The sequence below is a fragment of the Pan troglodytes genome, chromosome 23, assembly GCF_028858775.2.
Source record: "Pan troglodytes isolate AG18354 chromosome 23, NHGRI_mPanTro3-v2.0_pri, whole genome shotgun sequence".
NCBI lineage: Eukaryota > Metazoa > Chordata > Mammalia > Primates > Hominidae > Pan > Pan troglodytes.
Genome location: NC_086016.1, coordinates 44437730 through 44452775, shown reverse-complemented (window position 1 = coordinate 44452775; position 15046 = coordinate 44437730). Strand labels below are relative to the sequence as shown.

The 15046-nt window shown below is 51.2% G+C and overlaps 1 protein-coding gene across 1 annotated transcript; it reads left to right on the top strand.

The window, feature by feature from the left end:
* Positions 1–1519: 1519 nt before the first annotated feature.
* Positions 1520–11804, top strand: LOC129138453 (uncharacterized). The gene is made up of 5 exons (XM_054675591.2): positions 1520–1600; positions 4308–4439; positions 9392–9569; positions 10019–10106; positions 10538–11804. The coding sequence occupies exons 3-5, from the start codon at positions 9557–9559 to the stop codon at positions 11397–11399; spliced, it is 963 nt and encodes a 320-aa protein (XP_054531566.1). The 5' UTR covers positions 1520–1600; positions 4308–4439; positions 9392–9556; the 3' UTR covers positions 11400–11804.
* Positions 11805–15046: the final 3242 nt, after the last annotated feature.

Genomic DNA, 15046 nt, shown 5'->3' with positions numbered 1-15046 from the left:
TCCTCAGCCTCCCAAAGTGCTGGGATTACAGGCATAAGCCACCGCACCTGGCCAATGTTCTTATGCTTTATATTAAGTAGTATATTGGGCCGGGCATGGTGGCTCATGCCTGTAATTCCAGCACTTTGGGAGGCTGAGGCAGGCGGATCACAAGGTCAGGAGATCGAGACCATCCTGGCGAACACGGTGAAACCCTGTCTCTACTAAAAATACAAAAAATTAGCCGGGCATGGTGGCAGGCACCTGTAGTCCCAGCTACTTGGGAGACTGAGACAGGAGAATGGCGTGAACCCGGAAGGCAGAGCTTGCAGTGAGTCAAGATTGCACCACTGCACTCCAGCCTGAGGGACAGAGCGAGACTGTCTAAAAAAAAAAAAAAAAGTAGCATATTATCACTTAAAGGTAGATTGTGATTGGCAGGGCACGGTGGCTCACGCCTGTAATCCCAGTATTTTGGGAGCCCGAAGTGGGTGGATCATGAGGTCAGGAGTTTGAGACCAGCCTGACCAACATGGTGAAAACCCGTCTCTACTAAAAGTACAAAATTTAGCCAGGAGTGGTGGTCAACACCTGTAATCCCAACTACTCAAGAGGCTGAGGCAGGTGAATTGCTTGAACCCAGGAGACAGAGGTTGCAGTTCACACCATTGCACTCCATCCTGGGCAACAGAGCGAGACTCTTGTCTCAAAAAAAAAAAAAAAAAAGAAGGTAGATTATGATTAATTGAAGTTGAACAAAAATCAACTGGGAAATACTTTTTTTTTTTTTTTTTTTTTTGAGACAGGGCCTCACTCTGTCACCCAGGCTGGAGTGCAGTGGTGCAATCTCGACTCACTGCAAACTCCGCCTCTCAGGCCCAGGTGATCCTCCCACCTCAGTCTCCCAAGCAGCCTCCAAGCACCTGCACCACCACATCTGGCTAATTTTGTATTTTTTGTAGAGATGGGGTTTTGTCATATTGCCCAGGCTAGTCTCAAATTCTTGGGCTTAGTTGACCTGCCCACCTCAGCCTCCCAAAGTGCTGGGATCGCAGGCGTGAGCCGCCACCCTGGCCTGGGAATTTTTTTTTTCAATTTAAATTTGATTTAGAACTAAATAAAGCATTTACATGATGGCAAAGTCAAAACTGAAGAACAAGGTGTATTAAAGAGGTCTGCTTCCATCCCCTCTATACTGTTACTGATTTTTTTCCTTGGCGTGGTCTTATTTTTTAGATTTTAGGTTCAAGAGATTCTCTTGCCTCAGCCTCCAGAGTAGCTGGGATTACAGGCGCATGCCACTATGCCTGGCTAATTTTTTGTATTTTTTAGTAAACACGAAGTTTCACCATGTTGGCCAGGCTGGTCTCGAACTCCTGACCTCAGGTAATCCACCTGCCTCGGCCTCCCAGAGTGCTGGGATTACAGGTGTGAGACACAGCATCTAGTCCCTCCTCCAGACTCTTAACATTGATGCTGCTCTTCTTCTATGACATCATGAGGTGGCAAAAGACACAGGTTCATTGTTAAGGGTCATGTCGACAGCCTGGTGACTAGGCTTATATGCTTAGATTTCCTGAGTATTTTGAGTTCCCCTGGTGTATACAGAAGGGTCATCGTGGTCAGTAACTGATGCTTGCCATGCGCCGGCACCGTGTTAAGTATTTTATAGATCTCTATGACTGTGTAACAGGGCAGGCACAGTGGCTCATGCCTGTAATCCCAGCACTTTGGGAGGTCAAGGTGGGCAGATATCTTGAGCTCAGGAGTTTGAGACCAGCTGGCCAACATGGTGAAACCCTGTCTCTCCCAAAGACACAAAAAATTAGCTGGGCATGGTGGCGGATGCCTATAATCCCAGCTACTTGGGAGGCTGAGGCACGAGAATCGCTTGAACCTGGGAGGTGGATGTTGCAGTGAGCTGAGATCGTGCCACTGCACTCCAGCCTAGGCGACAGAGTGAGACTCCATCTCAAACAACAACAACAACAAAAAACGATGTCTATGACTGTGTAACAAATTAGCCCGAATCTCAGCTTAAGCAGTACATGTTTATCATCTCCCAGTTTCCGTGGGTCAGGAGCCTGGGTGCAGCTTAGCAGGGTCCTCGGGCTGCTGTTTCTCACCAGGCTGCAATCAAGGTGTCAGCCAGGGCTGCGGTCACCGCGAGGCTGGACTGGGGAAAGAGCCACTTCCACCCTCACTCGTGTTGCTGGGTGCCTTTGGTTCTTTGCCACGGGGCCTCTTTCTGGGGCAGCTCTTGATATAGTATTAGAGTGAGCAAGTGAGCAGGAGAGAGCGGAGGAAAGAGTCAGAGACAGAGGGACCCAGCAAGTCCCGGTCTTGATCACCTAGTCTCAGAAGTAACCCCCATCAGCTGTGCCCTGTTCTTTTGGGTGGAAGCAGGCAGTGGGTCCAGCCCACACACAGGGCCGGGGGTTCCACAAGGCTGTGAAGGCCAGGAGGCAGGGGATCTTGGAGAGCCATTTTGGAAGCTGCCTAACACCGAGACGTTACCTCATTTCACAGCCCTAGCCACCCCATGAGGGAGGTGTTACCATCCCCACCTCACAGGTGAAGAAATTAAAGCACAGAGAGGGTGGGCATCTCCCCAGGGCCCCAGAGCTAGCCAACTGCGGAGCTGGGAGTCCACCCAGCAGGCTGGCTCCAGGCCCTGCTCTCAGCCGAAGCCTGGGAGGAGGAGGAGGAGTGGCAGGCGGCGCTGGGGCCCGGGCGGGTGCAGCTGAGCCCTGCCACCTGCTGAAGCATCACCGGATTCCCTAGGCCGTGCATCAGTTCAGACAGAGGTGGCCATGTCAGGACCATAGTTGACTTCCATGAAAACCAAAATCCAAACTTGAGCAGCGTCAAGATGGCATTCAGAAAAGCAGTCTGAGAGCAGGGGCTCCATCTGCCTCGCTCAGCCCTGTCCACCCTGGCCAGGCAGGGCCTGGCCACAGAAAGCAAACATTCGCTGGCAGCTAGTCAGGAGAGTCCCCAACCCTGTCCTAGGCAGCTCCAGAGCTGTATTTCTTCTTTCTTTTTCTTTTACTTTTTTTTTTTTTTTCTTGAGACAGGGTCTCGCTCTGTTGCCCAGGCTGGAGTGCAATGGCACGATCATGGCTCACTGCAGCCTCGACCTCCCGAGCTAGAGCAATCCTTCCACTTGGGATCCTCAGCTTTCTGAGTAGCTGCGGCTACAGGCATGTGGCATCACACTCGGCTAATTTTTTAAGTTTTTTGTGGAGACGAGGTCTCATTATATTGCCTAGGCTAGACACCTAGATTTCTAAAGCCCAGATCTGACCACATCGTCCTTGCTCTACAATGGTGACTTCTCCCTGCCTAGGACCCAGTCTGAGCTCTGCCTGTCTGCCCCACCTCGTCACCCAGGTCTCCATCCTTGCCCGTTTTGTGCCTCCAGTGCACCCCAGCTCACCTTTACGTCGGCCCCACTCTGTTTACTCTGCTTCCATGGCCAACAGTGGCCCCTTCAGCCCAGGGACTCTGTCTTATTCAGCTTTATGTTTCAGGGACTGGGGACCTGAGTGTGGAGCCTGAAGCTCCCATAGCATCTGTACAGAATGGGGAATGAAGGGAAGAGGGGCCTCTGCTGCAGGGGATGGTGTGGGGAGCCACTGCTCATCCTCTGTACCTAGAAGAGGGAGGAGGGAGGAGGAGGAGGAGGGGGAGGAGGGGGAGGCTTTGCTAAAGTTACCAGGCCATGAGGGGGCTGCAGTGAGGGGATCTAAATCTTGCGTTTTGTTTGTTTGTTTGTTTGTTTGTTTTTTTGAGATGGAGTTTTGCTCTTGTTGCCCAGGCTGGAGTGCAATGGCACGATCTAGGCTCACTGCAACCTCTGCCTCCCAGGTTCAAGCGATTCTCCTGCCTCAGCCTCCTGAGTAGCTGGGATTACAGGTGCATGCCACCACACCCGGCTAATTTTTTTGTATTTTTAGTAGAGACAGGGTTTCACCATGTTGGCCAGGCTGGTCTCAAACTCCTGACCTCAAGTGATCCACCTGCCTCGGCCTCCCAAAATGCTGGGATTACAGGCATGAGCCACCGTGCCAGCCCTAAATCCTGGGTTTTTCTCGAAATCTGGAAATCACCTCTGGGGTAAGACGCCTGGAACCCTGGAAAGAAACACTGCAGATTATGAGTAATGACCCTAGAAATGCCCTCAGCACAGGTTCTGCTGCGTGCAAAAGCCACTGAACGCAAATATCTTGGAATCTCTCCGCTCCCCACTCAGATTATAGATCTCAAAATACCTGAGTCAGCTTAGCTCCAACTCAAGTCTGCATTTTTCTGTGACTTATGTTCAGGTCTACATTTCCATCAGGAAGCATCAGTCGCCACTGGCAGCATCAAGGGTGCAGAGAATCAGAGCTGATGTTGTTTTCTGAAGGTCTAATTTCTGAGTTAATCCAAAAAGACAAAGCCCTGCACTTCCAGAGGTAACCTGCAGAGATGCAAGTATTGAAAAATTTCTAGTTATTTATATTAAATTCTATTTATTTATTTATTTAATTTATTTATTTAGAGACAGAGTCTCACTCTGCCGCCCAGGCTGGAGTGCAATGGTGCAATCTCAGCTCACTGAAACCTCCAACTCTTGTGTTCAAGCAAGGGGTGACTCTGGCTTTCCTCATGGCAAAGAAACTTCCCATGGGTACCTGCACATACCCCAGGCCTCCTCCCTGCCAAGGCAGAGATTCCTGTGCCACGTGCTGGGGAGGGCAGCCCAGCAAATGAGCCAGCTGCATGGGTGGGAGTTGGTGACTGTTCTTCGTTTTCTGCAATGGTTCATTTTTTGTATCAACTTGCTGGAGCCATGAGGTGCCCAGTATTTGGTTCAACTATATTCTGGGTCTGTCTGTGAAGGTGTTTCCAGAAGAGATAAGCATTTGCATCAGTAGACTGAATAAAATGATGGCCCTCCCCAGGGTGGACGCGCCTCGTCCAATCCATCGAAAGCCTGAAGAGAACAAAAGACAGAGTAAGCCGAGTGTGGTGACGCATGCCAGTAGTCCCCACTACGCAGGAGGCAGGATGATTGCTTAAACCCAGAAGTTCGAGACCAGCCTGGGCAGCATGGCAAGACCTCATCTCTACAAAAAAATTTTTTAAAAATTAGCCAGGTGTGGCACACTTGTAGTCCCCGCTACTCAGAAGGCTGAGGCAAGAGGATCATCGGAGCCCAGGAAATCGAGGCTACAGTGAGCCACGTTCACACCGCTGCACCCTAGCCTGGACAACAGGGCAAGAGCCTGTCTCAAAAAAAAAAAAAAAATGCCGGGTGCGGTGGCTCACTCCTGTAATCCCAGCACTTTGGGAGGCTAAGGCAGGTGGATCACCTGAGGTCAGGAGTTCAAGACCAGCCTGGCCAACATGGTGAAACCCCATCTCTACTAAAAATACAAAAATTAGCTGGGCGTGGTGGCGTGCACCTGTAATCCCAGCTACTCAGGAGGTTGAGGCAGGGAGAATTGCTTGAACCTGGGAGGTGGAGGTTGCAGTGAGATTGTACCAATGCACTCCAGCCTGGGTGACAGAGTGAGACTCCATCTCAAAAAAAAAAAACAAAAAACGGTAAGATAGAATTCGCTCTGTCTGCCTGAGGGTGAGCTGAGCTGGGACACTGGTCTTCTCCTCTCTTTGAACTTGGACTTAGCCTGCAATGACACTGTTGGCTCTTCTGGTTTTCTTCTGCTTGGTGACTGCAGATCCTGGGACTTCTCAGCCTGAGCTGGGCCAGGACTGCATTTAGGTAGAAGGGCTCAGGGTAATTAGATGGGGCAGCTGGGACTCCCCAGCAGCAATTCTGGGGCAAGTCAAGCTAAGACACCTCCTTGAGAATTGCTCTGCAGAGAACTGCCTGACCCCAGGCAGTAAGAGGTGAAGCTGCCACGCCTTCCCCTAATTCAGGAACAGTCTTTGCCTTTAGAAATTCCCTCTGCTGGGCTGGGCGCGGTGGCTCACACCTGTAATCCCAGCACGTTGGGAGGCCAAGGCGGGCGGATCACGAGGTCAGGAGATCAAGACCATCCTGGCTAACATGGTGAAACCCCGTCTCTACTAAAAATACAAAAAAATTAGCCAGGCATGGTGGCGCATGCCTGTAGTCCCAGCTACTCGGGAGGCTGAGGCAGGAGAATGGTGTGAACCCAGGAGGTGGAGCTTGCAGTGAGCCAAGATCGCGCCACTGCACTCCAGCCTGGGTGACAGAGTGAGACTCCGTCTCAAAAAAAAAAAAAAAAAAAAGAAAGAAAGAAATTCCCTCTGCTGTTATGTTCAGGGTGGGATGGAAGTAAATATAATGTTTCATGCAAAGCAAAAAAATAGGATATAATAAGGATTTTGGGCTGGGTTGAGTGGCTCACACCTGTAATCTCAGCATTTTAGGAGGCCAAGGTAGGAGGATTGGGTGAGCCTGGGAGTTTGAGACTAGCCTGGGCAACATAGTGAGACCCCATCTCTTAAAAAAAAAAAGAGGACTTTTTAGAAGTCTTACTTTGGCCTTTATCGTTGACTCCCAATTATTCGGGATTTGATCATCCAGTTTGAGGATCATTGAAGCCTTTTCTAGGCTGTTTTGACTCTTTTCATTCTTTCACTAATCTTGGCATTTCCTAATATTAATGAAAATAAAAGGAAATGAGAGGGAAACAACAGGTTTACTTTCCTCTATTAGCTTCTGAGGGAAAAGGAATGGACAAGAGCAGGTTGGGTGGCCAGCTGGCATTTGACTCTCTGTCACGTGACCTCGACATCCCCGCATTGCAGAAAGGACCCTGAGAGCTGACCTTGCCTGTGTGCGTCTCCACAACGAAACCTCTTAGCAAGTCTGACTTACAGACCACTAGAAACCCGATCAGGACCCAGAAACCCCACTCCCAGGTATTCACCCAAAAGAAGTGAAAACTTCCATTCATACAAACACCTGTGCGTGAATGTTACAGCAGCTTATTCATAATCGTCGAAACCTGGAAATCGCCCACATCCTTTACTTGGTGAATAGATAAATAGACCACAGTCCATCCAGACAGTGGAACACTTCTCAGCAATGAAAAGGAACCATACAACAATGTGGGTGAACCTCAAACCACCATGCTCAGCGAAAGAACCTGGACTCGCACGATTCCACTTTCAGGACTCGCTGGAAAAGCAACAGGAGAACAGAGCAGTGGTTGCCAGGCGCAGCACAGGAGTTCTGGGAGTGACGGGATGTTCCCTATCTTGACTGCGGTCATGGTGATAGGACTCTATGCATTTGAACTATATACCAAAAGAAGTGAATTTTACTGTGTGTACATTTGAAGGTATTTTTTAACCATTAAAAAAGAAAAATCAAGGCCGGGCACAGTGGCTTATGCCTGTAATACCAGCACTTTGGGAGGATGAGGCAGGCGGATCACCTGAGGTCAGGAGTTCGACACCAGCCTGGCCAAGACGGTGAAACCCCATCTCTACTAAAAATACAAAAATTAGCTGGGTGCCATGGTCGGTGCCTGTAATCCCAGCTACTCAGGAGGCTGAGGCAGGAGAATCGCTTGAACCTCAGAGGTGGAGGCTGCAGTAAGCCGAGATTGTGCCAGTGCACGCCAGCCTGTGCGACAAGAGTGAGACTGTCTCAAAAAAAAAAAGTGACTTCAATTTTTCCTCCTTCTCCTTTTGGCTTGTAAAAGGGTTGTCCCTGTGTGGCTTCAGAGTGTTTAAAATCACTTACCTCCTCTTGAGGAGGTTTAACATTCTTTCTTTTTTTCTGAGACAGAGTCTTGCTCTGTCGCCCAGGCTGGAGTGCAATGGCTTAATCTCGGCCCACTGCCACCTCCACCTCCCAGGTTCAAGGGATTCTCTTGCCTCAGCCTCCCGAGTAGCTGGGATTACAGGTGTGTGTCACCACACCTGGCCAATTTTTGTATTTTTGTTGCCCAGGCTGGTCTCGAACTCCTGGACTGAAACAATCCACCCGCCTCAGCCTCCCAAAGTGCTGAGATTACAGGTGTGAGCCACTGTGCCAGGCCTCAATATTCTTTCTAATAAGCTCACTTGGGTTCTTATTCAGTATATTCCTTTTCCCAGGCTGCTGTAACAAAATAACATAAACTGGGTGGCTTAAGACAACAGAAATTGATTTCCTCCCAGTTCTGGAGGCGAGAAGTCCAACACCAAGGTGTTGGCAGGGCTGTGCTCCCTCTGAAGGTTCTAGGGAAGAATCCTCCCTCTCTTCTTCCGGCATCCAATGGCCACAGGCATCCCTTGGCTTGTAGCCTCACCACTGCCATCTCTGCCTCCATCTTCCTATGGCCCTCTTTCCTCTGTGTCTCCTCTGCTTCTTCTTCTTTTTTTTTTTTTTTTCTTTTTTTTGAGACAGAGTCTCGCTCTGTCACCCAGGCTGGAGTGCAGTGGCACTATCTCGGCTCACTGCAAGCTCCGCCTCCCAGGTTCACATCATTTTCCTGCCTCAGCCTCCCGACTAGCTGGGACTACAGGCGCCCGCCACCATGCCCGGCTAATTTTTTTGTATTTTTAGTAGAGACGGGGTTTCACCGTGTTAGCCAGGATGGTCTCGATCTCCTGACCTCATGATCCACCCACCTCAGCCTCCCAGAGTGCTGGGATTACAGGCGTGAGCCACCGCGCCTAGCCGTCTCCTCTCCTTCTTATAAGGACACCAGCTGTTGGACATAGGGCCCACCCTAAATCCAAGATTATTTTATCGTGAGTTGAAAGGACCCGATTACATCTGAAAAGACCCTGTTTCCAAATTCAGGTCACAGTCACAGGAATGGAAGAGTCGGGGGGAGGGAGAGGTTAATACGTGAACATATCTCTTGGGGAGCACAATTCAACCCCTACATTCAGTAAGACTCTCTTAGAGAGGGCAGGGGAAGCTGGCCCTGCACTCCTTGGCCATCCTCTGCTGTCACCCTCAGACCTCAGGCAGGGCGGCTCCTCGCTCTCCCCCGTCTCCTCTGTCCGGGCCTCTGAAGTCACCAGTTCTCCATGCCCAGCCGTGGCCTGTGGGAGGGAGCTGGGGGGGTGAGCTGGAGCTGCCACTTAGTGGCAGAGTCACAAACTCACCGTTCCTAATGAAACCCATTGCTTCTCCCTCCTCTTCCTCCCAGCAATGTCCCCAGTGGTGCCTGCGATGAAAGAAGCTGACCCAAGACATAGGAGGGAGGTGATTATGGGTTTAGAAAAGTCTTGACAAAAACATATCCTTTTATGATTGGGGTGGCTCTGTCAGGCTCTGCTGGCCCAGCATCCTCCCCACAGCCCACCCCAGCCAGAGGAACAGTCTCCTGATTTTCCTGTGGGGACTCCTGTCCTCTCAAGGTCACTTAGTTGAGCAGGGTTGTCCCTACCCTCAGTTCCCTGTCCCTCTGTCTTCTTTCCACTGCAGGCCAGCCAGCAGAACCCTGCTTTTCTGAAGACCCTGAACAGGAGCTGCAGCCCCTCCTGGCCCTGGAGCCGCAACTGGCCCCGTCTCTTGATTCCGCTTACCTGTCCGGCCCAGGCTGGAGCTACCCGACAGCTGCCAGGGCTGGGTCCTCCAGGCCACCTGCCCATGAACCAGCCAGGTGAGCACAAAGCATGTCTCCCCCACCCCCTGTCTTGGGTCTGTAGGGACAATAAAATGCCTGCCAGTGAAAAGAGCACAGTGAGGCCAGGTGCTGTGGCTTGTGCCTGTAATCCCAGCACTTTGGGAGGCCGAGGCAGGCCGATCATTTGAGGTCAGGAGTTCGAGACCAGCCTGGCCAACATAGTGAAACACTGTCTCTACTAAAAATAACAAAAATTAGCCAGGCGTGGTGTCTTGCACCTGCAGTCCCAGCTCCTCAGGAGGCTGAGACAGGAGAATCGCTTGAACCCAGGAGGCAGAGGTTGCAGTGAGCCAAGATCATGACATTGCACTCCAGCCTGGGCAACAGAGCGAGACTCCGTCTCAAAAAAAAAGAAAAAAAAAGAAAGAAAAAAAGAAAAAAAAGGGCGCAGTGCTGAGCCACGGATTTAAGATATCCTATTTTAGGAAAAACAAACAAGTCCAGATTCTCTTGGCTGTGGCTCCATGGTTTATATGTTTGCAGAATCAGAAGAGTGAGTGACAAAGGTTACAGGTAAGCCTGCAGGAGTAGACACCTTTGGGGGAGAGATTGGAGAAAATGATTAGCTTTTTCTGTATAGATTTTTGGATTATTTCACCTTGTGAACTCTGATATTTGCTCTGACGCCAGCCACCCTCACTGGGTCCTTGGTTCTGCCCTGTTCTGTTCTGCGTCCTTCTTTGCCTGTGGGGTTTCTGGGTTTCTATCCTGAGCTCCGAGCCAGGGTCCAACACAGCAACCTGCAGCCCTGAGGCCCGTAGGTCCCCATGTGGGCACTCTTGACCTCCTAGGCTTTGCTGACCTACAGGCCTCCTTGCCAGTGACTCATGAACTTGGCTGAGGCACAGCTTTTCAGATCCTGGGGGGCCCCCTCTCTCCTCTCCCACGGGGTTCTTATCAAGCTCAAGGGAGAAAATGGTTGACAAACGGTTTTGCTAAACTAGGATCGGTTACCCAATGGAGAAGCTTATTACTGAAGACGCTGATGAAGAACATTCGAGCAGCGCCCCATCAATCTCCTCTGCTGTCAGGAAGGCTGGGGAAGGGGCGGTGGGACCCAGGCCATCAGGAGCGGGATGCCACCGAGTTCTCAAAGACCTTGTCCGCCCTGGCCCTTCCTGTCCGGCCTCCAGGGGGCACCAGATCTCCACCCAGTGCGTGACCAACCCCTCCCCACCAATCCCTCAGCGAGATTCTAGCAGAGGGGAGAGAGCCAGGGGCCGTGGGGACCCAGGGGTGAGAAAGGGGCTGGCAGAGAGCAGGGAGTCCACCCAGGGTCAGGTTCAGGCCTGCATTGATGTGTGGCCAGGGTGCGACACAGAATTCTGCAAGATTCAGAACATCTCTCAATCACTACATTTTCAGAAAATGGATGAAAAGCTGATCAAACAGACGTTTGATGCCAGGATGAAGAGAAGCTGGATCTTGCACCATCGGGCTGGAGGCAAAGTGCGGGCTGGAGTTCCCCACAGCTGGAGCAGGAGTCCTCTGCAATCCATCAAGTCTGAAGCGGGAAATGCAAGAAGGCTCATCGGCGCCTCCTCCCACGAGCCCGTCCGGCTGCGGCTGCCGAGAGCCCGGGGTGTGGAGGGGCGGGTTCAGGCCAGGGCAGCGGGACTCTGGGAGCTGGGCTTGCTGGTCCAAGAAACTTGGAGCACAGTCAGGTTTGCAGTTCAGCTCAGAATCCTGATTCAGAAACACCACCCCTTCTCCATGCCTGGGGAGATAGGTGAACTCCCAAACGGCTCCCGGGGCCAGCCCAGCAAAACCCTAAATGACAGAATTGCCCAGATAGAAGCTGGCTGATCTGTTAGCGAGACTAACCTCATACTTGCCCATGCTCTCTTCTAGTTCACAGGGCACTTTCGTGGCAGGGGAACATGAACTATTCTTGCTAATGAGGCTGGTGGAGCTCACAGGACCTGCACTTGCCAAGGCCCCACAGTTAGGAAACAGCAGAGCTGGGCCTTTAACTCAGATCCCCTGCCTCCAAGTCCTGGAATGGTTGTTTCAGAGGCTGAGCCTTCTGAGTGAGATGATAAAACTAACAGGATCATTAGTTAGTTTTGGCTGCTGAATCCTCTTTGGGGCACTTTCTCTAGAACAGCCAAAAAGTGGTCCCCAGACTCCACTTGCTTGTATGTACCTGGTAAGTCAGTGCCATTCAGTAAAAAGAAAGTCTTTTTTTTTTTCTGCTGAATTGCAATATGTAATTGCAATGTGTTCCTATGTCATATGTTTCCGTAAAGTTTGCAAAGGTGAGACATCAGTTAGTCACACCAAGCCAGCTTGGTGGCACAGCACATGCTTGTAGTCCCAGCTACTCAGGAGGCTGAGGTGGGAGGATGGCTTGAGCCCTGGAATTCAAGGCTGTGATGAGCAAAGATTGCACCACTGTACTCCAGACCTGTCTCTAAAAAAAGAATCAAACCTGGGCAACGTAGTGATAGACTCTGTCTCTAAATATACACATATGTCTATGAATAAGGCTTTTAAAAATAATAAAAATAACTCAGCTAAGTCTCTTTCCACTCTGATTCCCCGCCTTCCCTGCTCCCATCCAGTTGGATGGTGTTGGACTGGCTGTGGGCATTTTGGGAGAAGTTGATATGGAAATAGTTCAGAATTCAGGGGTATTTCTTGTGGTTCACGGTTCTATCCATGTGTAGCTCAGTCGTTGCTGGCTGCCCGAGGGTACAGATGGCTTCCAGGAACAGGCTCACCAATGAATGAAGGAGAATGAATACAATGATCATGATGAAAAAAAGATTTAAATTTCTTGCTGATTTGGCATAAAATGTTGAAACCAACAAAGACAACATAAAACTCAGAACAGGTCCCTGTGATGAGAGCATCAAAGCCTCGCGTGGTCACCAGTGTTGGCCCATCCAAGGAGCATGTAAGGTCAGGTCCCACATGGGAAAACTTGACACAGCCATGCCCTGAACTCTTCCTGCTACCATATCAAAGAAATTTGATTGAAGTTTGTTTTCTCTATAGAATATGGCATTACAAAATCCTTGTTGTACAAGGAAGCGATCAGGGTATAGAAAAACATAGGGAAGCCAGGTGTGGTGGCTCAAGCCTGTGATCCCAGCCCTTTGGGAACCCGAGGCAGGCAGATCACCTGAGGTCAGGAGTTCGAGACCAGTCTGGCCAATGTGGTGAAACCCTGTCTCTACTAAAAATACAAAAGGTAGCCGGGCATGGTGTGGGCACCTGTAATCCCAGTTACTCGGGAGGCTGAGGCAGGAGAATGGCGTGAACCCAGGAGGCGGAGCTTGCAGTGAGCCGAGATGGCGCCACTGCACTCCAGCCTGGGTGACAGAGCGAGACTCCGTCTCAAGAAAAAAATAAAAAAATAAAAAATAAAATAAATAAATAAATAAAATTCACTGTTATGCCTAATTTTGGTTTTGTAATTGTGTTTTTTTGTTTTTTTTAAATGAGAGTCCTCTTGAAATTGTGTAAGCTTCAGATACCATAAACCCAGCTCGGCCCCAATGACCAACTCCCTCTGTGCTGTAAACAGGTGGTTTATAGAAAAGAGGAGGCTTGAGAGCCAGAGATATCTGGGTCCGAATCCTGGTTCGGCCTCCTCCTCGCCCTGAGAATCCTGGGTGACTTGCTTCTTGCAGACTCAAGTTCTTTCCCTATAAAATGGGGATAACCTGCCTGACTAACATGGAGAAACCCTGTCTCTACTAAAAATATGAAATTAGCTGGGCATGGTGGCACATGCCTGTAATCCCAGCTACTCGGGAGGCTGAGGCAGGAGAATAGCTTGAACCTGGGAGGCAGAGGTTGTGGTGAGTAGAGATTGCACTTTTGCACTCCAGCCTGGGCAACAAGAGGGAAACTCCATCTCAAAAAAAAAAAAAAAAAAAAAAAAGGGAATAATCTGAGCTCCACAGGGGGCTGTGAGGTCTGGTGTGTGTGCAGCACCTGGAGTACTCTGGATTCCTTCACCTCTGCCATTCTTTGCCCCTTCCCTCGATCTTTCCTGCTCTGTGGCCCACCCTGTGGTCTCCATGCCTTCTGCTCAGTGCAGGGTTATTACCCTGGCCAGACATCCTTAGGGAGAATAGATCCCAGAACCTGATCATGTCTTTTTCTAAATCAAAATGACGAGTGTACAATCTCAGCCACTGAGCAAAGTCCTGGAATGAGGATGAGACAGAGGAGAAGGGCAGTCAAGGGGTTTTCCAAAACAGCTCCCTTCCTAAGGGCCACCCCGAATGGGTCCCTGCAAGGAAGGAAGGGCCTCGCCATGAGGGAGGCTCAGGTGGTTCAGCATCACCAGGCACCCACAAGACAAGCATGTAGGGATGGCGCCCTCATCCCAAGAGGAAGGAAGGGCCTCCTGGGGCCCAGAAGGGGCACAGCAGAGGGTATCCTGCAGCTGGCTGGCCCTGACCCCAGCTGGAAGGAAATGGGGGACCCGAAAGGAGCCAGGGGTCTCCCAGGAGCCACGTGTCCATGGTGAGGGGACCACAGTTCCAACCTCCATCCTGGTCAGACCCCATCTGAACCGGAAATGCAGGCTGGGGTCCCCCACGGGGAAGGGTCTGGAAGCCATGTTGGGAGGACAAACAGGACCAGGGATGTCTTGGCCTGGAGAAGGGGAGCCTGGGTGGCCACAAACCCCCATCCACACCTGCCAGAGATGCTAGGGAGAAATTCCCACGGAAAGGGCTGTTCACCAGGCCAGGCTGTGGGTAGTGGGGGAAGAGAGTAGAGGGGGTGGGCAGGGGACCGAGCATCGAGGCCTCCGGCGAACCAGGGACCCGGTGGGGAGGGGCTGGCGACCCAGGAAACCCCTCCTTCCCCTAGCCCGCCTCCTGGGCTTCTGGGCCTGCGTCCAGGTGGCTGGGCCTCGCCTGTGCAACCGGAAGCGAGGGGAGAGGAGGGTCCAGCGGGGTGTTCTCCTTCCAGGTGCTCTCAGCGCTTGCCCAGGCCGCCATGGGGCTCCCTTAACACCCACGGAGTTGAACAAAAGACAGACCCCGGATCCGAAGCCACCTGCCCTCTTTCCTCTGCCCCCTAGCCAGCTCCTTCCCACCTAGTGCCAAACGCAGCCTCTCAGATTCTGACCTCCACTTTCCACAAGCCGGTGTGACCCAGGTCCTACTTACCTTCTATTAAATTTAGTAGAATCCACCGAGGTGCCCTTTTCACCTGCGCATTAAGGGAAAGGGCTCCACCTTCATGCATTCATTCAACAGATTCCTGCGTTCCGGCCTAAGCACCTGCAGAGAGGAGGTGGGGCCTGAAGCAGGACCGGGGAAAAAGTGAGGGGCTGCAGCGAGCTCCGGTCTAGCTGGGAAGCACAGACACCTCTAGAGGTTATCCCCAGGCAGTGTGCCTGATCCTAGGATTCGAACCCAGCCCCACCTCCACTGGCCATGTCACCTTAAAACAGCGACTTCCCTTCTCTGAGCCACAGTTTCCTC